The following is a 22,563-nucleotide window of genomic DNA, read 5'->3' as shown; positions in this document are numbered from 1 at the left end:
GAGCTCCTGGAGCTTGACCTTGGTGGGGTTGGAACCAGTTTTAATCTTTCTTAGCTTATAGAGGGATCTTAGCTGTGTCATCCCTAGATGGAGGTAAGGAGTGAGGTTGAGTTCCATCACTATATCCTCTGAGCCATTCATTATGTCTCTAAAGTTGGGATTACTTTTTAAGAACTAAAACCTACTTCTAGTAACTAAATCCTAACTTTTACAAAACTTTTAAACTTAAAAAGAGATGCTAACAGGGACTAACACAAGGACCTAGCACAACTTTTACAAATTCAGGAAAATAGGCAAAATTAAAAAATCAGTTTTCTAAAAGCAATTTTGGAATTTAGTTGTGTGATCAGGTGTTGGCTGAGTAGTCCAGCAAAAACAGAGTCTTAGACCCCACCGCTGATCCACGAATTTAGGAAGCTGGCTCTGTATATACTATATCAAGATGAGATGTAGTGTTCACGGAGTCCAGGGGTTCCCCCAGAGGCTTGACAGAGGCAATATTAGATAATACTAATGCTGTATTTGTGGTAGTGTGGTCGAGCAGTTAGGCTTATCGGAGGGTAGTGTTAAGCATTTGTTGTACACACACAAGCAATAAGTTAAAACAGACACTCAATGACTTAACATTAGACCAATAGGTTTTTATATGGAAAATTATTCTTTCTTAATTTATTTCTAGAACCACAAGATTCATTTAGCAGGTAAGTATATTAAATGAAAGGTACTTTGCATAGTAATACTTAGAACTTTGAATGGAATCAACAATGCACACAGTTTTCTTTAAAATGGCAAAAGCTATTTTAAAAGTGGACACAGTGCAATTTTCAACAGTTCCCTGGGGGAGGTAAGTAAAGTACAGTGTTTGAGGTAAGTAACAAACTTACAGGTTCAGTCTACGGGCCATAGGTAGCCCACCGTTGGGGGTTCAAGATAACCCCAAACACCCAGCAACACAGGGCCGGTTTGGTGCAGAGGTCAAACAGAAGCCGAACTAACGTGGGCCCCTATGGAGACAGGGGGTACTCCGGTTCCAGGCTGCTTGCAGGTAAGTACCCGTTTTGTCGGAGGGCATACCAGGGGGGTTTAGAGGAGCACTGGGGGGGTCCAAGTAGGCACCAAACTCGCACCCTCAGCGACACTGGGGCGGCAGGTGCAGGGTACAAACAAGGCGTTGGGTTCCCAATGGAACTCAATGGGCAGACCCAGGGGTCACTTAGGCGCTGCAGGCAAGGCACAGGGGGGCTTTTCAGGAGAGCCACTGACTGGGCAGGGAGGAGAGACACCTGCTGGTCACTTCTGCACTTGTGGTCGGTTTCTCAAGAGTCTGGGGGCTGCAGGTGCAGTGCTTTTCCAGGTGTTGGATATCTTCGTCCAGGGCAGTCGCGGTCAGGGGGATTCTCGGGATTCCCTCTGCAGGCGTCGTCGTGGAGAGATGGAGAGGTCAATCCAGGGTGGACACTTAGTCGGAATCGCCTGGATGTCCTCTCTGGCCCGTTGGTTCCTCTGGACACAGGCCAGGGGCGTCGGGTGCAAAGTAGTTTGGACTCACTCTTCTGGAGTGAGGTGGGAGTCCCTTTAAAGATGGTTTATTTTTCTTCTTGTTGGACAGGTCCGCTGACCACAGGAGTTTCTTGGTCCTTGGTGATGCAGGCAGTCCCCTGGAGGCTTTTTAGGGGTTGCTGGCCCTGCAAAACGCATTGCTTCTTTTTTTGCAGCTTTTTGAAGCAGGAGACAGGCCAGTAGCTCAGCAGTCCTTCTTCTTTCTTGAGGTCATCAGAAATCTGAAGAGCTGCGTTCAGGGTATTTCCTAAATACTAAATTTAGGGGTGTGTTAGGGTCAGGGGGCTGTAGCCAATGGCTACTGTTCTTGCGGGTGGCTGCACCCTCCTTGTGCCCACTCCCTCTGGGGAAGGGGCACATCCCTATCCCTACTGGTCCTACTCCTCTCCAAAGCAAGATGGAGGATTTCTCAAGGAGGGGGGTCACTTCAGCTCTGGACACCTTAGGGGTGGTCCTGGCTGAGGGGGTGACTCCTCCTTGTGTTTATCATTATCCCTCTGGACTTGTTGCCAAAAGAGGAGGGCTTGTCCGGGTGCGGGTATCTCCACTAGCTGGAGTGCCCTGGAGCGTTGTAACACCAGGCTTGAGCCTTTGAGGCTCATCGCCAGTTGTTACAATTCCTGCAGGGGGAGGTGTAAAGCACCCAGGACAGGCTTTGTTTCTGACCACAGAGTGCACAAAGGCACTCACCCCATGTGCTCAGAAACTCGGCTGGAAGTGGCAGGTTGGCACAGACTGGTCAGTCCTACACTACCAGGCTGCCTGACATACAGGGGGCATCACTAAGATGCCTTTTGTGTGCATTTTTCAATAAATCCCACAATGGCATCAGTGTGGGTTTATTGTGCTGAGACGTTTGATACCAAATTCCCAGTGTTAAGTGTAGCTATTATGGTGCTATGGAGTTCGTAGTGACAGACTCCCAGACCATATACTCAATATGGCTACCCTCCACTTACAATGTCTAAGAATTGACTTAGACTCTGTAGGGGCATAGTGCTCATGCAGCTATGCCCTCACCTGTGGTATAGTGCACCCTGCCTTAGGGCTGTAAGGCCTGCTAGAGGGGTGACTTACCTATGCCACAGGTAGTGATTTTTGGGGCATGGCACTCTGAGGCGAGTGCCATGTCGACTTTGATTTTTCTCCCCACTGGCACATACAAGCTGCAAGGCAATGTGCATGTACTGAGTTAGGGGTCCTTTAGGGTGGCATAATACATGCTGCAGCCCTTGAGACCTTCACTGGCCACGGGGTCCAGGGGTACCTTTTACAAGGGTCTTAACTGTGTGCCAGGGCTGTGCCAATTGGGTAACAAAGGTACTGTTTTAGGAATGATCATCGGTGCTGGGACCTGGTTAGCAACGTCCACTTCCAGTCTAAGCTGACATCAACACTAGGCAAAAAGTGTGGGGGTAACCATGCCAACAGTGGCATTTTCCTACACATATTCTCTATTTTTCTAAACAGGAGTGGAGTCTTTTTGTAGTGTTTCCATTGCGTTACTGTGTGCTTGCTTTGCACAAGTACTATACACATTGCCTCTTGAGTTAAGCCTGACTTCTCTGTGCCAAGCTACCAGAGAGTGAGCAAAGGTTAATTTAGGTTGTGTAACTGACTCACCTTGACAAGGCTTGTGGTCCCTACTCTGGCAGGGTGCATACTTCTGCCAATTAGAGTCCCAACTTCTAACAAAATGTATAATTTAAGAACTAAATAAAACATAGGCACCAAGATTTGTTTAATATCAGCATAAATTGCTAAACAAGATCCAATCTACATATAACTGTTAACAAAGATAAAATTAGCCAGACTAGAATTGCAACGTATGTAGGAAGTCACAGATGGTACTGAAAATAAACTAGAAAACTGAACTGACAAGCAGAGCAATGGTTTCATGCACCATTCTCCCCCGTTTACTGTGTTTAGGTCCTTCTTCATTTGTTTAAGGTGTGAGCATAGTCCCCAATTATGCAGCTATTGTTAACTGTTTTGTAAGCCTCTTTTTATTAAACACCTCAACCAAAAACAGTATTGTACAACTGAAACTCTAGACAACAGTGCTTAATTGCAATGCTGAATGTCAAATAATCAAGGAGAAAAAGTAAATGGTTAACATTAAGTCAACAAGAAAAATGGCACAAAGTACACCACATGATGCACTATCTTGCAGCCGCGGCCCATGCACATCCCAAGAAAAAGAGGGATCATCCACATAAAGTTAACAATAGAATAAAGTCACTTGTTGGTATGAAAACTGCACAAGTTTAACAGGCTATGATGATCCAGTACATTGGGTAATATAAATAAAGCAGTAGAAATGCAGGCATATTTATAAGAAAAATGTCACATACTCTAAATCCTAGCAGTCATCAGTCTAATAGAGGAGCTTATTGTGTTTTCCACCTTTGATCCAGGGTGATTCAAGTTGCCAGTCAAAGCTGAGTTGTCAAAGAGCTCAAAGAAGAATGAATGGTATGTTGTGTTTTCCACAAGGGCGCAAAGCAGTAAAATCTATGAGTCCACAGGAGGGAAAAAACTGTGATATGTTTAACATTGGACAGAACCTCTTTCCAGAGCACCTGTGTAATACACACGTCCTGCATATATGTGCACTATCCCCAGTCAGTACATAGTCTTCAAAACAACTAAAATTCAGTCCAACCAAGACAGAGAAGTTGAAGCCTGACTCTTTGAAACGAATCTAGGTGCCTTCCCCAGCTGACATCCCAAGCAAAATCACTACTATTCACCCTGAGTACCAACCTCTCCTTCAAAGTACACATTGCCAAAATAAGCTCAAAACAGCTGGGTAACAGTCCCTCCCGACCCCCCTCCTTCCCCCCCCCCTCCCTGAAGAAAGTGAATCCTTCCTTACTTGAAATAGACTTTAGAACAAAGGACTGGCTATCTTACAACTAGACACTGCCACTCTCCCCCCCCCCCCCCCCCTCTACTGCCTTCCAACACCACCCTGACGCCTTACGCGATGCATCTTGTTTCATGACAAGTCTGAAGAAGTTCAGCCAGGTCACCCCAACCCTGAAGGAGCTACAGCGTTTCCCTGTGCAAGCTGCATCGTTTTCATGGTGAGCTGCATTATGTACTTCATCAGAAATGTAACCTCTGTCTACCTGGCTGCAGTAATAACAACTGCAAAAACAACAGATGATGGATGGAATGCAGAACAAATCAAACATTCACCCCCAGTCACAGATCTGGGTTTAATCCATCATTTTTTTTTTTGCTTGCCATGCCATTCCAGTTTGGACCCAGCCATATGAAAATCAGTCTTGACCCTGTTCCCCGTGGGAACAGTCCAGCCCGAACTGCCAGGCCAGGTCTTCCCTGGACCAGAAACAAGCATCCTGGGACCAGTTTCAGGGTATCACCCGTCATCCGCCAGGCTAGCTTGAATCTGGTGGCATAGCAAGCACAGGACCCACGTCTGGGCATACCCTTCCCACTTGGGGCGACAAATGCAAAAACAACAGATGATGGACGGAATGCAGAACAAATCAAACATTCACCCCCAGTCACAGATCTGGGTTTAATCCATCATGTTTTTTGCTTGCCATGCCATTCCAGTTTGGAACCAGCCATATGCAAATCAGTCTTGACCTTGTTCCCCATGGGAACAGTCCAGCCCGAACTGCCAGGCCAGGTCTTCCCTGGACCAGAAACAAGCATCCTGGGACCGGTTTCAGGGTATCACCCTTCATCAGCCAGGCTAGCTTGAATCTGGTGGCATAGCAAGCATGGGGCCCACGTCTGGGCATACCCTTTTGTGTTACTGCAGTAATAACAACATCAGGAAGTCACTGCTACACTAGAAGCCAAGATATTACTGGGCTCGAAACTAAAAACTGTGAAAAAGAGAATGCCAGAAGTCCAGCTTACCCAGTTATACAGTCTTTGCTCTGAGAAGCTGGAAGAATATCCACACCAACACTCCCAATCTTCCAGAAGTTCTGAAAGAATCTGAAGATTCCCCTTAAAATAATAGAAAATGCCATCCTAGAATACTCTAACCCATTATAAACAATCACTAATCCCATCACTGTAGTGCTACCCATATACAGCAATCATTTGCTCTCTAGCTGGATTTGCTTTATATAAGTACTGCCATATGCAAATACTCATACCTAATGCATGCAAAAACCTGCTCTAGGAAGCTCTGGCTGCCTTCATATTCTAACTCAGTCATTAATGTAGGGCAGTTTATAATTGACCGCACTGTGTATCATTTCATATCTCGGATCACCAAGTCTGCACCCCCATCTGTAACAATTTTAGCTCATCGCCAATAACCATTGTTGCTTATTGGTTTGTTTCAGGAATCAATCAATCCACGCACAAAGAGATCTTCTGAACTTAACGCCTTTATTTGGTGGGCGAATAGTTACGGTTAGTAACTAAAGATATTGAGAATGTATGTATGTTTTGGTCACGGGGATTCAGTGTGGCACTAGCAAGCTAACTCTCATGACCATGTTTTGTTATTACCAAGACATGCATTGTACCCTTCCCCCTAATAAAAGAAACTTCAAAATAGCAAACTGCACAACGTTTTCTTAATGGAAGTGTTCATTACCAGCCATTTAGCCTAAAACTATGATTCTGAGCAACTTTGCAACAAGGATCTTCTCAGAAACTTTGTCTGCAGTATTTTCCGTCTCTTCTTTTGCCTTTACCCAATATTCACGCTACTTAAAAATCCCATTCAAGCCAGGTAACGTTTAGAAATCATGTAAATAGAGTGGATCATGCATGGAACATTTCTAAAACGTTATGTTTCCTCCGAAGTCCATTCCTTCCATTAATTAGGTAAATTCGCGCTTAAACAAACCTACATAGCCTAAACCACTGAATTACAACATGCTGTTGCACCGAAACTCAGTTTTTCCATTCCTATGTCAATTGTGTAACAACGTTACATAAATTCCTGTAGATGTTGTCTTTTTCGTTTCTGGATAACATTTGACTATGTATTAAGTTTAGATATTGGGTATGACATATGTATTACCCTGTGAATTTTGTGTCAGCTTTTGGATTTTTTGAGATTCATCACTGAATCTTAGCAAGCGTTTGTTAATTATATACAAGTAGGTGTTAAAGATTCTTTGAAAGCAACTCTGTTGCTAAAATTGGTTGGTTTACATTATATTTTTTATTACCAGTGACCTATGAATTGTGTGTTGAATGAACATGAAATTGTACAGAGGCTTACTCTGTTTGACTGGCTTTATTCATTTAAACTTTTCTGCAGGTAGAACATTTTCTACAGACACTGGGGTGTTATTTGGGCGATCCGAAAGTAGCTTTCACTAAATGTGGCATGAATAGATCTTTATTCAAAGAGGTTCTTTCTTTAGCTTGATGTGAATCTGCTCAGCAGTTAATGAGGCCTTTTTTGCACCGCTTGCAAGTCCAGGAGTGCTAATGAACACTTCCTGACTTGCTGAAGAAGTTGCAATCAAAGGGACTAGGGGCGAGCGAGATGTGGAGAGGCCACGTCTTGCTCCTAGTGCCCGGTGTACTTATTTGAAGTGTATGCAGACGTTGGCTCTTAGCCAAAGGTCATTTGCTGTCAAGGGCTGGGTGCTGGATCGTTCTATTTTCCTTAGTTTGGTTTGTCTGGGGAAAGGGCAACATTCTCCAGTAGCCACGGTGCTCCACTATAGCCAAAGTGTAGGAGAAAAGTTTCTGTAGAAACTTCCAATATGAGTTATGACACCAGGTCAAAATCTGAGAGTAGAAGCTTGAGCAGGCAGATGTAAGATGGCTAGTGGTACTGACAGGACGAGGTAATAAGTGCAGTACTGAGGCTACAAATAAAAGGGAATGATGAAAAAAATAAGGCTCCAGGAAAAGAAAACAATGACATACTGCAACAACTGAGAGGACTACTGTGGTTGGGGTGCCACGCCCACTGACTCTAGACACGCTGTGTTTCACTGCCCTAGATCCTGCATAACCGGCAGGAGGATGCATCCCTCCCTGGGGACTACACATAACCAAAGAGTCAACGGCGACTAGACCTTTAAAGGACACCTACGAATTCCATAGTCCCCTCTCTCTACCTTGGACCATGAGAGAGACTCACTGCCTACCTCACCAGCTCCTTTGGAAAGATGTGACCGTCTTCCTGTGCAAAAGCATGACATATGAAGTGTTTTATGTGGACAAAGGCTGATGAGCGGGTGTGACTGAAGGTAACGTTTTGTACTCTCTTGTGCATAGCCAAAGATCCCATTCAAGCCAGCTAACGTTTGGAAATGATGTAAGTTGAGTGGATCATGCATGTAACATTTCTGAAATGTCATGTTCCCTCCTACAGTGGGTTCTGGTGCACAGCTTCGTGGTAGGACCCTTGGTCACACCGCAGATAAAAGCAAATACAAATGTCACAAAAGTAGTGAGGGTGGTCACAATTTTTCAATCTCTCCACTTGTTAATTTCCAAAGTACCCAGCACCTATAATCACTAGATTTCTTAGTGTGCCAAAACCAAAAACATGGGTTTTGCCATCTTTTCCTCTGATCACTAGATTGTTCTCCAAGAAAATAGAGGACTGGGATCTTCCTTGAGTCCTTCTAAAGTTATGTTAGAAGCCATTATTTAGGTGCCCGTGAAGGACAGAACACATATGTACTCCTGTGCTTGTCAAGCTGCCCTGCTCCCAGAGGACCCTGAGAAGTAGTATGTAGGCCAGGGCGTCTCCAACATTTTCTGTAATCTGAGCTACTTAAGTTCAATAAAATTCACCAACAGCTACTAATATTATTAGTGTTGTAATAGTGACCATGTCAAATAGGATTACATTAGTGGCCACCCCATGCAAGTTTATCAGCAGTGATCTCCTCAGTGCATCAGACAGGGAAGCAAGCAGTCATGTAAAAAGTCTTAATCAATTTGGTTAGGTAGCACCATATAAACGTTTCTATTATATGGTACTACGTATACGCAGCACCTGTAAAATAAATGCTATTAGCAGGCTTCAGCACTCATTGTTCCACCCACTAATGTAGCAATATAGAATGTGACTCCAGCCCTGCTCCTGCAGCCTGGGTATGCAGTTTTAAACTAGCATCTGAGGGTGACCCACCACACATGCACCATAGAAGCAGCACAGCCTACATCAGAGAAGCATATCACTCAGTCTAGAAGGCTGGCCTGGTTTATAGTGGGTACCTAAGGTACTTACACCTTATACCAGGTCCAGTTATCCCTTATTAGTGAAATGTAGGCATTGTTCTAGCAGCTTAGGCTGTCTAGTGGTATCTGTAGCAGAGCAGCTTAGGCTGAATTAGGAGACATGCAAAGCTCCTGCAATACCACAATAGTTACACAGTACTTATACACAATAAAAGACAGTACTCAGTGTTACCAAACATAAAGGTACTTTATTTTAGTGACACAAGGCCAAAAATATCCTAGAGACAATAGTCCTTCTGGAGGTAAGTATTATACACAATATATACACTAGAGACCAAAATCAGGTAAGTAAATAGTCATAGAATAGTGCAAACAGTAGAATATACAATAGAATTCAATAGGCCTAGGGGCAACACAAACAATATACTAAAAAAGTGGAATGCGAATCACAAATTCCCCTCTAGGCAAGTGTAGTGTGTAGAGGGGCGCTGGGAGTGTAAGAAAACACTAAAGGTAAGTAAAATACCCCACCCCAGAGCCCAGGAAAGTAGGAATAAAGTACTGCAAGTTTCCTCAGGACACACTACAAATCGTGATGAGATATTTTGCAAGAACCAAGCAAGACTGCAATCAACAAATGGTGGATTCCTGGACCTGAAGACCTGTGAAGAGAGGAGACCAAGTCCAGAAGTCGCAGAATATTCCAGGAAGGACAGGAGCCCTTGCCAAACTAGAAGATGGTGCAAAAGTGGCTTCTCCGGTTAGAAGAAGTCTGCAGAAGAGCATCAGAGAAGATGGCTGCGAGTTCCTGCGTGGTGCAGGAGATGTCCCACATCGAGATGTTGGATGCTGGCTGTTTGCATCGCTGGAATCGTTCAACAAGCCTTGGTTCAAGCAAGGTCACGGTTTGTGTCAAAATGGCGCTGCCTGGACCCAGGAGGGACCTGGGGGCCTCAACTCGGACTGAGGAGGCAGAGTTGGCTCTCAACACTGGAGAGAGCCCACAGAAGACCAGGCAGCACCCACGGGAGTCCCAGGACACGGGAACAAAGAAGATGCAAATTGCGGTTGGTGCAGCACAATAAAAGAAGGTCCCACACCACCGGAGAATAACTCAGCAAGTTGTGCGTCGCAGGATGGAGTGCTGGGGACCTGGGCTACACTGTGCATGAAGGATTCTTGGAAGAAGTGCACAGAAGCCCAAGGAGCTGGAGATGACGCAGTGTATTGTCGCAAACCGGGAAGGCAAGCTCTTACCTCCTCCAAATTTAGACAGCTGGACCTTAGGACAGTCTGGGTCATGTTGGTCCACCACCTGTGTTCCAGGGAGCATGCTCATCGTCAGGAGAGGAGTCCCAGAGAACCAGTCGTTGTCGCAGAAGGGTGCCTGCAGGAGCAGGGAAGTGACTCCATCACTCCATCGGAGAGTCCTTCGGTTCTTCTGGTACAGGGTGAAGACAAGGAGTCCTCAGAGCGTGCACACCTTGGAAACTGTTGCAAATGCTGGCTGGAGCTGAAGTTGTAGGTCACAGGAGTCGTCCTGGATACTTTGTTGCAGTTACAGCGTTTCCTGGAGCAGTCTGCGATTGATCCAATGGTCAGAAGATGAAGCAGAGGATGCAGAGGATTCCTGGAGGAGTCTTGCAAGCTGAATCTGAGAAAACACCCAGAGAAGAATACCTTAAATAGCCCTGAGAGAGGGATTAGCTACCTATCCAGATATGCACCTATCAGGAGGGGTCTCTGACGTCACCTCCTGGCACTGGCCACTCAGAGGTCTCCAGAGTGTCCCCACACTTTGGAATCCAAGATGGCTAATGCCAGGGACACACTGGAGGAGCTCTGGGCACCGCCCCTGGGATGGTGATGGACGGGGGAGTGGTCACTCCCCCTTTCTTTGTCCAGTTTCACGACAGAGCAGGGACAGGAGGTCCCTGAACCGGTGTAGACTGGCTTATGCAAGGAGGGCACCATCTGTGCCCTTCAAAGCATTTCCAGAGGCTCTGGGAGGCTACCCCTCCCAAGCCTGTAACAAAAGGAAATGCATTGTTCTGCCTTCCTGGGACTGAGCTGCTCGGTCTGTGAGGTGGCAGCAGCTGGGGCTGCAGTGGAAACCTCAGATAGCTGGTTTGTCGGTACTGGGAGTCCATGGTGGAGCCCCCAGGATGCATGTGATTCCCCCCCCCAATACCATATTTGGAATGGGGGACAATTCCATGATCTTACACACATCACATGGCCATATTTCGAGCCACCATTGGGAATCTACATATATGTATTGACATGTATGTAGTGCACGTGTGGAATGGTATCCCCAAACTCACAAAGTCCGGGGAATTGGTCCTGGACAACATGGGTGCAAGGGTGCCCTCACACTTAGAACTTTGCACCTAGCCTTCAGTAAATGAAAGTTAGACATATAGGGAACTTATAAGTTACTTAAGTGCAGTGAAAATGGCCGTGAAATAGTGTGGACACTATTTCACTCAGGCTGCAGTGGCAGTCCTTAAGAAAGGTTTGTCTGTACTCCTTATGGGTGGCAAAAGAAATGCTGCAGCCCATAAGGATCTCCTGGAACCCCAATGCCCTGGGTACCTAGGTACCATATACTAGGGACTTATAAGTGGGGCGGCAGTGTGCCAATTGGAATTGGAATATGAAGTCATTAAACTATAGTGCCTAATTTTGAAGTAGAAAGAGCATAAGCACTGGAGTTCTGTATAACAGAACGTCAGTGACACAGTTAAGCATTACTGACAACAAACACATAGGCCACAAACTATGAGCACTGGGGTCCTGGCTAGCAGGATCCCAGTGAGACAGGCAAAACACACTGACAAATAGGGTTTTAACTATGAGCACTGGGGTCCTGGCTAGCAGGATCCCAGAGAGACAGTAAAAACACACTGACACACACTCACAAACAGGCCCAAAGTGGGGGTAACCATGCTAGAAAGAGGCTACTTTCTCACACTCAGTTTACAAAGTAAACTCCATCATGTTGCGTAGCTCTTATGGAATAAACCCACATTCTGAGAAAGGAAAGCAATAAGATACCAAGGTCACACTATTGTATGGACCATCACAGACGATGAAAAGATTAGGAAAGATCCAGGAGCGTTTTCTCTTGGAACAGTCGCCCACAGGATATTTTACCCACAACTTCCAAGTCTAGAAAATAAAATTAAAAAGACACCAGTAATCAGTTTGTCTACTCTAAATGGTTAGATGCTTTCTTCATAGCTCTGTATATAGGTTTGGACTCTAGTTGGAAGGATCCCTAGTCATCAGGTGTTGTTCCTGTGTGTCTCCCCCGTTGATGACTTCATAAATTTTCCTAACAGGAGAGGGGTTGGAATGGGATAGAAAAATGAATATCATAAACAAAACTCTGGCTATGCAGACATGTCATTTTGTGACTCTAGTCAAAATAATATCCATGACCTTTTGTGTTTACTTTCAGGGCTTCCTAACCTCCTGATGGCAAACCCTGGCAGGTTTCCCAGGTCCATGAGTGATGTTGCTCGGAATCAGGTTTTTCTTTTTATTCTGGGACTTGTAGTCTTGTTTGTTCCATTTTAAACCAGAACTACAAGTCCCAGAATTCATAGGATAACCCTGGGCTTGGAGTAACACATCACACTTGTTTGGACCTCGGAAAATTGGAAGCTATGCGATGGATAGTTTCGTGCCAACATTTTCGGTTAATGAGAGGTCGCAAAAAAAACTTTTCAGCTTTTGGATTCTTATCCGAAATTTTTAAGGGAAAATCCGACACCAGCTTCTTAAAGAGTGCCCGCTGCGAGAGGAAAATGTCATACCGAGCTTTCGACGTATTCACTTCCTCCTGAAAAGAAGTGAAGGCGAAATGGATGTCTTAGGAAAGAAGGTATTCCGCGGGTAATCGTGAGACAAGCCGTTTCCTTCCAAAAGGTAGAAGATTGGAATTGCTGAAGGTTGCCAGGACGTTATGGTCACTTCAGACAATATGATGATCAGTACAACAAAAGATACAGCTGACTTTTCCTCATTGGATGATGTTGAACACTAGTTATTAAAAGCCCTTTAATAGCCAAAGCACAATTTAAGAACCCATTTAAAAAGTTATTCGTCGCTGCTTTATTCATTTCTGAGAAACGGGTTGACTTTCCTTTGTTTCTCTTGTGCAATCCTTTGTCTCCAGCTATCATCCAGTCTTGTCACATTGTTGCTGAGATGAATGTTATCTGTGCTTGACTCGGCAGGTCTGGCTCAGTGCTCGGAGCTCTGCTGGCAGCTCAGAGGGGAGGCCGGGAAGAGGCAGGTTCCTGGTGCAAAGATCGCTCTGCAGCACAACATAGGCCTCGGCGGAGCTGTGGTTGTAACCATCTACGAAATGGGCTTTCCCGAAGCAGCAAGCAGGTGAGCTTTAGTTCTTTTTAATCTGTCCTTTTACATATACTTGTCTATTCACTCCACTCCCGAGATTAGTACATTTTAAACCCCCTCGTAAAGTTTGCATATTAATGAGGAGGACATTGCTGACCGCTTCCGTGAAATGTGAATGAAGCTGGCATCTGTTACAGTACGGGCCTATTTGCTCGTTTGTGGACGAATGAGCACCGCTCCCCTGGCCTCGGCCCAGCTGTGTAATGCGGCTCAACTCTCACGCTGCGGAGCCCTCGTCGCCTTCCCTCAATATTAATGTTTCGGTGACAGATCTGGCCGGTTGTAGGGATCCGCGATAAAAGGCGCTTGTGTTCTTATTCTGCAGCAGCGTTTGTTTAAACTCACAACTTAAATAAAAGGCATGATGTTGCAGTCCGAGTTTTTAAAACCTGATTTGTCCCCTTCTCTTATTACTGTGTATATTTCCCGAATTTTGTTTCCGAGCCCGGATTCAGAGTATGTCAACCAGATTTGACCTCGCCACTCTATTTACTCTCCTGATTGCTGGGTCGTCTGCACCCCCGCACTTTATATAGCAAGCGTTACCCAAGAGTCGCAATGAAACAAGTAGTGTCCAAAATTATAGGTACAAACTGAAGAGCGAAATCTTGACGCCCGTGATTTACACTATATATATCTGTGTGAAAAGCAGGAGCCCCATAGGCGAAAAAAGACTCTTAATTCAATGTTTTAGGGCTTGTTTCTGCTGTTTTTAGGGAAGGTTGGATTTCATAAAAGGCCTTCGGCCAAAGCTGCGGGTACAATGAACTCATTGTGCACGATTCCTTGTGTTAGAAGTGAATTCAGCCCGCTGTTTTTCAGTCCACGGGAATAGCTTTTTCCTCATTGTAAAAGCAGAACTACAAGCAAAGATGAAAAGCTTATGTTAGTCGCATCCACCTTGGCTAAAATTGATATTTCTGTGATAATTCTGTGCATACTGCAATTTTTCGTCTACACGTTATCGTTCTGAGGGCCCACATTACTGCAGCAGGTTGAAAGGTGGCCTGCAATGGCGTCGAAACCATACTTGTCTTTTCCTTTGAAAGTTATCAAATGTTTTCAAATGAATGAGACACGTTTTTCATGAATAAGATATGTTAAGTTGTCTCCTTATCTGGGGCAAACGTCAAAAATGCCTTCTTATTGATTTAAAAGTAGCAAGCTAGCACAGCAGTTCATATCGTTTTTTTCTGCCGGTCTGCTTATTTTTGCTACGAATTATGACTTTGGAAAATACTTTCTCATCTTCACAAAGATTATGCCAAATCTGAGTGTAGACAAAAATGGTCACCGTGTAGGAAGGCCAGCTTGGAGCTTTAGTGAAGCACTTGTGACCAGACACGGCTACTGGATGCGCTTAAAAATATATACCCTACAGGCGTTAATGTGCTGAATCTCATAATGCTAAGTGACGTATTTAATAGCCAGGGAATATTTTGGAATGGCAGTAGAAGTTTTGTAAGCCTTACATATACATTGGAAGACTATATAGCATTTCTATTTTTGTAAACATGCCGAATGTTTGAGTTAGGAGATGGATTTAGTGATTCACTAAAATGATTCCCAGAACTGGTTCCCTCAGGCCACCAACCAGAGCAATTCAAAGGATCTCAAAATGCTCCTTATTTTTTTTCAGAGCGAGCAGTCCACCTGCTTTCGCTGATGATTTAAAGGGTTCATTCTCTAATACCAGGAGCGATTGGTGCGTTATGTAACAGCCTCTCTTGCTTAGTATTAAAGCACATGGCCTAGCTAACATCACTGGAAACTACTGTATCATACCAGGCTACATAAGTTATTGCCGGTGTCCAATAACCAAGAATTGTGTTTAACGGTTAGTATTTTGAGACCTTACGTCTACTTAGGTTTATTGTATGAAGGGAAACTATAACCGTGGAATACAGAAACTACACAAGTCTTTCAGAGAGTTGCATTAAATCTCATCGCTTCAAAAGTTTTTTTTTTTTCTCTTTCAGACTCTGACACAAGAGCTTACATCCCTATAGACATTATAGTTTTATCAGTGAAGTGTCTACTACATTGACTTCCAAAAGTGTTTGTTGCCTTTGTCCCCGCACTTGGCCCACTCTAAAAAGTGCATATAATAATCATGTATACAAAATCCTCCAGACATGTGTTGTATTTTCATGGGAATTCTTGACTGCAGTTTTATTAACATGCATGATAGGTACTTTGTCATTGCATTCATAAATCACGTTGTCCGGTCATAAATCACAACGACATGGCCATAAATCATTTTGACAGTATCATAAGTCATTCTGACAGGATCATGACGGTGCAAGGTCATTCATAAGTGATATCTGCCTTAAATATATCAAGTCCTGTTATTTCCTTGCCATAGTTTAGGACACCCATTGGTCATCCATATCATCAATTATACATGCCGCATTTGTGGGGTAATAAAGTTTTGTGCTGGTTTTTTCTCTGACCATGAGGGGGTGTAGCCTCTCACTGCTGTTAGGCTCTACTCGCTATCTTGTCCGTCCATTTTGTGCCCTTCCACCCTGTGAGTCTGGGCTGCAAGTGCAGTGCTCTGCTTTCACCCCCCCCATCGGCCAACTCACCCTGCTGTAAAGCATGCCTAGGTAAGTGGCCTTCCTTCGGCCCACTGCCCTGCTGCTGTGCATCCTTTACCAACAGATGATCTCCTTTTTCCACCATGCTGCCTGTGGGGCTCACGTCTCTAGGTGGCTCCCCCTTTTGAGTTTGGGATATGCTCCTGACTCCTTTAGGTGCAGACCTCCATTGCCATGGCTGCCCATAATTTGGCCCAGAACACTTTGATTCCTTCTTCTGACAGGTGCACCCCATAGGACGTTTGCAGCCTCCGGGCGTCTTGGGTTTATCAGGCCACGTCTGACACTCTCAAAGCCATTTGCCTTGCAGTACTTGCTAACTGCCACGTTTAATTTACTTCTGGAGTTATCCACCATTCCATTTGACATGACTCCACACCATGTTAGACTTGGATGACTTGTGACCATATGATAGTGGTGCTGCCAAAGGACCTTGCCGCCTCTGTCAGCTGTAGCTGGATATTGTGGAGGAGGTCCTTGCTTTCAAGCTGAGCGAGGTTGTTGCCGCCCAGGTGTATTATCTGAACTCCAGGCGGCTGTTGCCTGTAGTTTGACCTAGGTTACTGATAGTTGCCTCCATCTCATCCCTTGAGTGCCCCATCACTTAATGTTTGTGACTCGTGGTCCACCCACCGGTCTGCTATTGCGGCGGGTCCATCATGTCTACATCCATTGAATGAATGAGTGCCCAATCACCCAAACTGTTCTAGGCTGGGTCCCTGCCAAGGAAACAAAAACTTTGTCGATTTGTTTCGCAGCACAGCCCCTTACATGTTCACGACAGTTGGGGCCTCGTATGTTTTTAACGCATTGAAGCTCCACCAGTCCACCAGCTTGATCCCACACCCTGGCATCCCATATTGAGTGGCTGTTGTCCTCTCACCTATCCTGAATTAGTAGGACCCATAGGATGGGAAGCCTGAAAGTCCCAGGGCTTTACGCATGATGGCCAAGAACTGGAATTTGCCCTATTGGTCCCCATTCCCTTGCTTTAAAATTAGGCCCTCCCCTGTTGTTCGTACAGTCATGTAGATGAACAGGCAGCAGCACACTAGGTTGTATCTCATGCAGTGCAGCTGTACCCAAAACCCCTTGCCCTGCTGGTCTGTGCCTGACCTGTCATACTTAGAGTGGTCTTCCCCCAGACTCTTTGCCTGCTTGCCTCATTTTTGTGCGGATAATGTTTGTTGGGGTTAGGAGTCTGAGCACTTTACCACTGCTGACAAGCGCTAAAGTGCAGGTGCTACTCCTCTAAATTTGAAAACATTGTGTACACATCAATTGTCATATTTAATTTACTTGTAAGTCCCTGGTCAGGTGCTATACCATATTCCCAGGGCCTGTAAATTAAAAGTTACGGGCCTGCAGCACTGTTTGTGCCACCCTCTGAAGTAGCCCTTTAAACATGTCGGAGGCCTGCCATTCCAGAGCCTGTGTGTGCAGTTTGACTGCCACTTCGTCTTGGCATCTAAAACCCCTTTCCAAGCCTAAAATGCTCCTTTAATTACATTTGTCACCCTTAAGGTAAGCCCCCGGTAGGCCATAGGGCATGGTGCTATGTAACTAAAAGGTAAGACATTAATTTTTAAGTTTTACGTGTCCTGGTAGTGAAAAACTCCCACAGTCGCTTTCATTACTGTGAGGCTTAATTACTACTGTGAGGCTCTCATAGGTTAACATTGGAAATTACTTAATACACTTTTGAGCTGTAATTCCTGATTAGAAAGAAATACTACGTCATGTTTCATATCTTTGGAATGGTAATGATAAATCCTCTTTACTGATAAAGTTGGATTTAGCATTACCATTTTAGAAATGCCACTTTAGAAAGTGCAAAAACAACAGATGATAGACCTGACGGTTCGGGCTGGACTGTTCCCATTGGGAAAAAGTTCAAGACTTATTTGCATATGGCTGGGTCCAAACTGGGGTGGCATGGTAAGCAAAAAAAATGATGGATTAAACCCAGATCTGTGACTGGGGGTGAATGTTTTCTTGGTTCTGCATTCCGTTGATCGTTTGTGTTTGTTTACGTTTAGAAAGTGGGCATTTCTGTGCTCTTGCAGTGCTGTGTGCCTGCAGCCTGTCTCTAAAACACATCTGGGGTGGGTGACAGCTACACTTTGTGCATTCCCTCTAGACAGCATTTCTGAAGGCTCATATGCTTTCTGGTGGCTCTTCCTGTGCAGTAGGGGATGACACTTACACCTCAATAGGCAGTGCCTGTCCCCATGCAAAGGGCTGATTGCCCCCTACTGACAGTCTAGAGCCAAGGCAGAGGAAGAAAGGATACTTGTGCACTTCAAAGATCCTTCTTTGAAGCCACTCACGCTTCAAAGGCACATTTGGGTGTAAGTACTGGGTCTCTAACCCCACCAAATTAGACACTTCTGGACCTACTACAAGACTCTGCCACAAAAACTGCTGTGCTGCATCAAAGACTGTCACTCGTCACTCTGCTTGGACTACTGACCTATAAGGAGTGCTTTTCTGTTGTGCCGCCCAGCTGCTCTCTGACCATGCTGAGTGAATGCTGGACTCTGCCTTGCACCCCACAGTGATCTCCAGGGTTTGTTTGCTTGCCTCCTGTTGCCAGAGACTCAGGGATATTAAAGTCTCTGCCCCGGCTTCTCTACCTGGTTGACTGGAAGTTGCCCCCACTACTTGCACCAGGCAAATCAGCATGTCTCCTGCCTACTGGAAGTGGCAACCGGTGCATCGACCCTGTTGCAGTTGACGATCCGGCGCATCACATTCAGAACCATCACTGCTTCTTTGTCGCCACATCGGAACCACTGCTTCGCTGCCACTGCAGAAGAAAGGTGGGTGCATCACTCCACTGCATGGAGAAACCTGGCGCATCGGATTCGTAATCAACGCATTGACATCACATTGGAATCACTGCCACTCCTAAAGGAAGATAGATGCGTCCCTTCACTGCGTGGTGAAACCAGGAACATCGGCTTCAAAATCAGCGTATCGCAGCCCTGGCGCTTTGCCTTCGGATCCAGCGCATCGCCAGCACAGCGTGAGAAATATCAACACATCTTGTGACTGCAACCAGGATTAAGGTACTTTGCCCAGCGGGCCCTGATTAGGTCCTGTAACCGGTTTGCGCTCCATCACTGGTGGTCTGAACTCTCGACTTTGCCCTGGTCCAGCGACCTTAAATAACTCCTAACACGTTATTTGCTTCTAAGAGCTAGAACTTTTATTCTTTAAAAATTCATAACTCAACTTCTACATATTGAATTTTTATAGTTTTGGTCTTAATTTATTTATAAAATTGTCTATTTTTCTAAACGTGTGGAGTCTTTTTGTGGTGTTTTCATTATGTTACTGTGTGTGTGTGTGTGTGTGTGTGTGTGTGTGTGTGTGTGTTGCTCAAATACTTAACACATTGCCTCTTTAAATAAGCCTGACTGCTCTGTGCCAAGCTACCAGAGGGTGAGCACAGGTTATCCTTTGATGTGTATCTGACTTATCCTGACTTGAGCGGTGGTCCCTCTTTGGACTGGGTACATACCCCTGCCCGCTAGAGGCCCCATTTCTAACAGTCTGTTTTTTACTTTCTCAGTAGCTACTCCACCCTTTACACACCTGGCTTGACATCTGCTGCTTACAGGCATCCTGTGCCCAATTCCCTTCTCGCTGGGGGCACAAGCTTGCTCACTCTGAATGCCCTAAAACTGCTGTTGAGAAAGCTGCCTTCGGCGGGGGAAACGTCAAAAGCACCAAATGCCATCCCCTCTAGTGCTTCCATTATCTGGGTCAACTTTGTAAAGTCTTTGGGTTGCCGCATGTCCTGTTTCTTCCCATCCAGGTACTTCCAACCTTTCATAGCTGCCGTGATATAGTGGGAGGCTGTGGGGTCCTTTTCCTGTGCTTAGTTTCAAGAAGTGGGCCACTGCCGCTAAGTGAACCTGTGCCCAAGATTTTGCCGTCTTCTGTCGGTATGCCCAATCAGTGAAGCATTCTACAGCCCTACTATGGCTCCGGCGTTCCCCAGTGTCTGAAGCCCCCCCTCCATCATCACCATGCTTGCATATTTTTTTTATATCGTCTTGCTGTGCCTGGCTTGAGTGCATGCTCAATCAGACTTGAGAAGTCTGTTCCGTCAGCCCCCTCAAATCTCCAAGAAAGGGCTCATCTGCTGTATTGCTTCTGGCTCTAGCCTCTTGAACTTGCTCATCTGAGAACAAGAGAGTGCATCTGCCAGTGAGTTCTCCACCTCAGGGGCGTGCCTTGCCTTTATGTCGAGGTTTCCTTCAAGCTGTAATTTTGCCATTCACCTCATTAGCCTTAATATGTTTGGGCACCTAGCTGTCCTGTTACTTATTGCCTGAACCACCCCCTGGCTGTCTGACCACAGGGTAAGTTTCATGTCCCTCAGCCTTTCTTTCCACACTGTCCCCGCAGCCTTCCTTTCCACACTCTCAGGGCCACCACTATGGGGGACAGTTCGAGAATGGTGATGTTCTTGGTGATGCCCAGCTCCTGCCGTCTTCTAGGTCATAGCCCTGCGCACCACTCCCTTCCTAGTATTGCTCCAAACCCCTGGCTGCCTGCTGCATCTGTGAGGAGGGCTACATGTCTGGCCGTGACCCATACTTCTCTCCATATAAGGAGTCCATTAAAATGAGCCAAAAATGAGTCACACAGAACCAGGTCCCTCTTCAATCCTGCCCCCATGATAATGTTTTTCCCGCAAACTAGCGGTCAGCCGAGTCAGGCACCTTGCAAAAACTCACTCTGCTGGTATGGCTTGCAGCAAAGTTGAATTTGCCAATCAGTCTTTGCAGCTTGCGGAGCATAGCCTTTTCTTTGCTGCACTTCACCCTTATTTCCTTCCTCAGTCCATGTACCTTGCCATCCGTTAATCTGGATGTTTCTGCCGCAGACTCTACCTCGATCCATGGGAACACCAGCTTCATAGCCAGGCCCACTGTCTTCTCTGGTGCCAGTGATAGGCCCAGCTCCTTGACTAGCATCTGGAACGCCCTCAGTGTGTCCCTGCACTATCCTGTCCCTGCCAGCCCTATGAACAGGAAATCATCAAGGTAGTGCAGCTTGCCTCCCTGTTTGGTGTTATTTGTGCAGGGCCCATTCTAGAAACGTGTTGACATGCTCATGAACAGGATACCTAGCAACTCATTGGCACTGCCTTGTCGAAGTACATTTTTCCCTTGCCCTGAAAACCTAGCAGGTGGAAGCTATCCGGGTGTGCCAGGAGGAGATGAAAAGTGAATTCAACGTTTGCCTTCGCCATAAGGGATCCTTTGCTTGTTGCCCTTACCAAGTCGATGGCATCTTCCATTGTTAAGTACCCAGCTGAACATGCCCCTTGGCTGATCGTGGTGTTTACTGATGCTCCCGCTGGGACAGACAGGTGGTGTGTGAGCCTGAACTATCCACCTCTTTTTTTGGGGCACCACTCCTAAGGGTGGGTTCATCTATCCCTTGCGGAGTGAAGGAATAGGAGGCCCTCTATTCGCCCCAGGTCCTTCTACTTTTTACTTTTTTGCTGGGCTATCTTTAGGTGCTACTGGGTGGATATTAGATTCCTTTTTATGCCTGCGGAGATGGAGCCCTCAAACGGAATTTCAAAACCGTCTTCAAATCTTTTTACCTGTAGGGCTGCGTCCTTTCTGTTGTGCCCATTGGCTATCCTCGTGAGCTGAATCTGTTAATGGGGTAGCGGTATAGCTGGAAATTTCCCCATCCCTCGTGGTTTCCCCCAACGCTCTTGTCCCTGCTGGTGCTTATTTTTCTTCTCTTTTTTTGTTGCTATGACCTTTATTACACCCTGAAGGCTGGGTGTCCAAACAGGGCCTCCGCCCCTCTCCCCCCACACACAGGATGTGCAAGCTTGCCTAAATTTGCCTGACACATCTCATGTACTTTCATCTGAGTTGTACTTCCACCATATTGCTGCTGTCCCTGTGTCTTGTTTTCCAGCTGTGGTATGACTTCGGCTTGTAGAATGATCTCTGCTTATCCTGCCTCTCTGTAAAGGGGGTTCCCGAAAAAGGGCTGCTTAACTTTACCTTTCCAACCCTTGACCTCCTTTGCCTCCATCATCTTATGAATGAAACCGGATACATCCTCTTCTTCATTCTACTCCATGTCAGGGTGTCTGCATTTTCAATCTACAGCCCTTGTCGTTATCTAAACTTGCCTCCCCTGGGAATTGCCTGTATGCTTCATGTATTTTTGACTCATAAAGCCAAAGGTCTTGTGTGCAGTGCGGAAACTTTTCTGCAGTAATGCTTGTCATTATCCTGAATGCATCAATCCAGTTATCAAAATTCCTTTCCTTTCTCACCCTCTTCCTCTTTCTCCTGTTTCCCCCTTTCTTGTCACACATTGTCAAGTCTAATCCCTCTAGCTGGATTTCTAGTAATGTAAAGATGTCAATTAACTCCTTCCTCCAAATCCTTTCTTTTAGTGCCAATGGGATGAGACTTGCCAAACCCTTTGTCCTTGTGACCATTGATGGCTGCCGTGGCGAGAGCCTAGCGTAAGCCTCTGGAGCTTGCCCTACTAAGGCTGGGTTTCTCGATTTTGGTGCGCTGCTTTCTGTGCCACCCCAGGTTTCTCTGAGCTCTTAGCGTGTGTAATTGCCCAGGTCACACCGCCTTACGGCTGTCCTCTGGCCTCACCACTACTGTTATTTGTGGTAAAGCTAGTGGCTGTAGGTGGCTTGAGGTCAGGACTGGTTTGTCACTTTAGGGGAGCTGTCCCCGGCCTTTCCATTATGCGCCCTCTGTTGCTGGCCCTCTGCTCTTGGCCTCCAGGCTGCAGATTCCCTACTGGT

At 45.8% G+C, this 22,563-nt stretch overlaps 1 protein-coding gene across 1 annotated transcript in view; it reads left to right on the top strand.

Annotated features, from left to right (window-relative positions):
• Positions 1-22,563, top strand: part of SCP2 (sterol carrier protein 2) — a 322,938-nt gene that overhangs the window by 239,821 nt on the left and 60,554 nt on the right. Inside the window, exon 12 of the mRNA XM_069232654.1 lies at positions 12,963-13,119. Coding sequence (XP_069088755.1) covers positions 12,963-13,119 — 157 coding nt within the window. The remainder of the gene's footprint in view (positions 1-12,962; positions 13,120-22,563) is intronic.

Source organism: Pleurodeles waltl, chromosome 4_2 (genome assembly GCF_031143425.1).
Source record: "Pleurodeles waltl isolate 20211129_DDA chromosome 4_2, aPleWal1.hap1.20221129, whole genome shotgun sequence".
Classification (NCBI taxonomy): Eukaryota; Metazoa; Chordata; class Amphibia; order Caudata; family Salamandridae; genus Pleurodeles; species Pleurodeles waltl.
The sequence above is the reverse complement of the archived record's forward strand: the minus strand, read 5'-3'. Positions and strand labels throughout refer to the sequence as shown.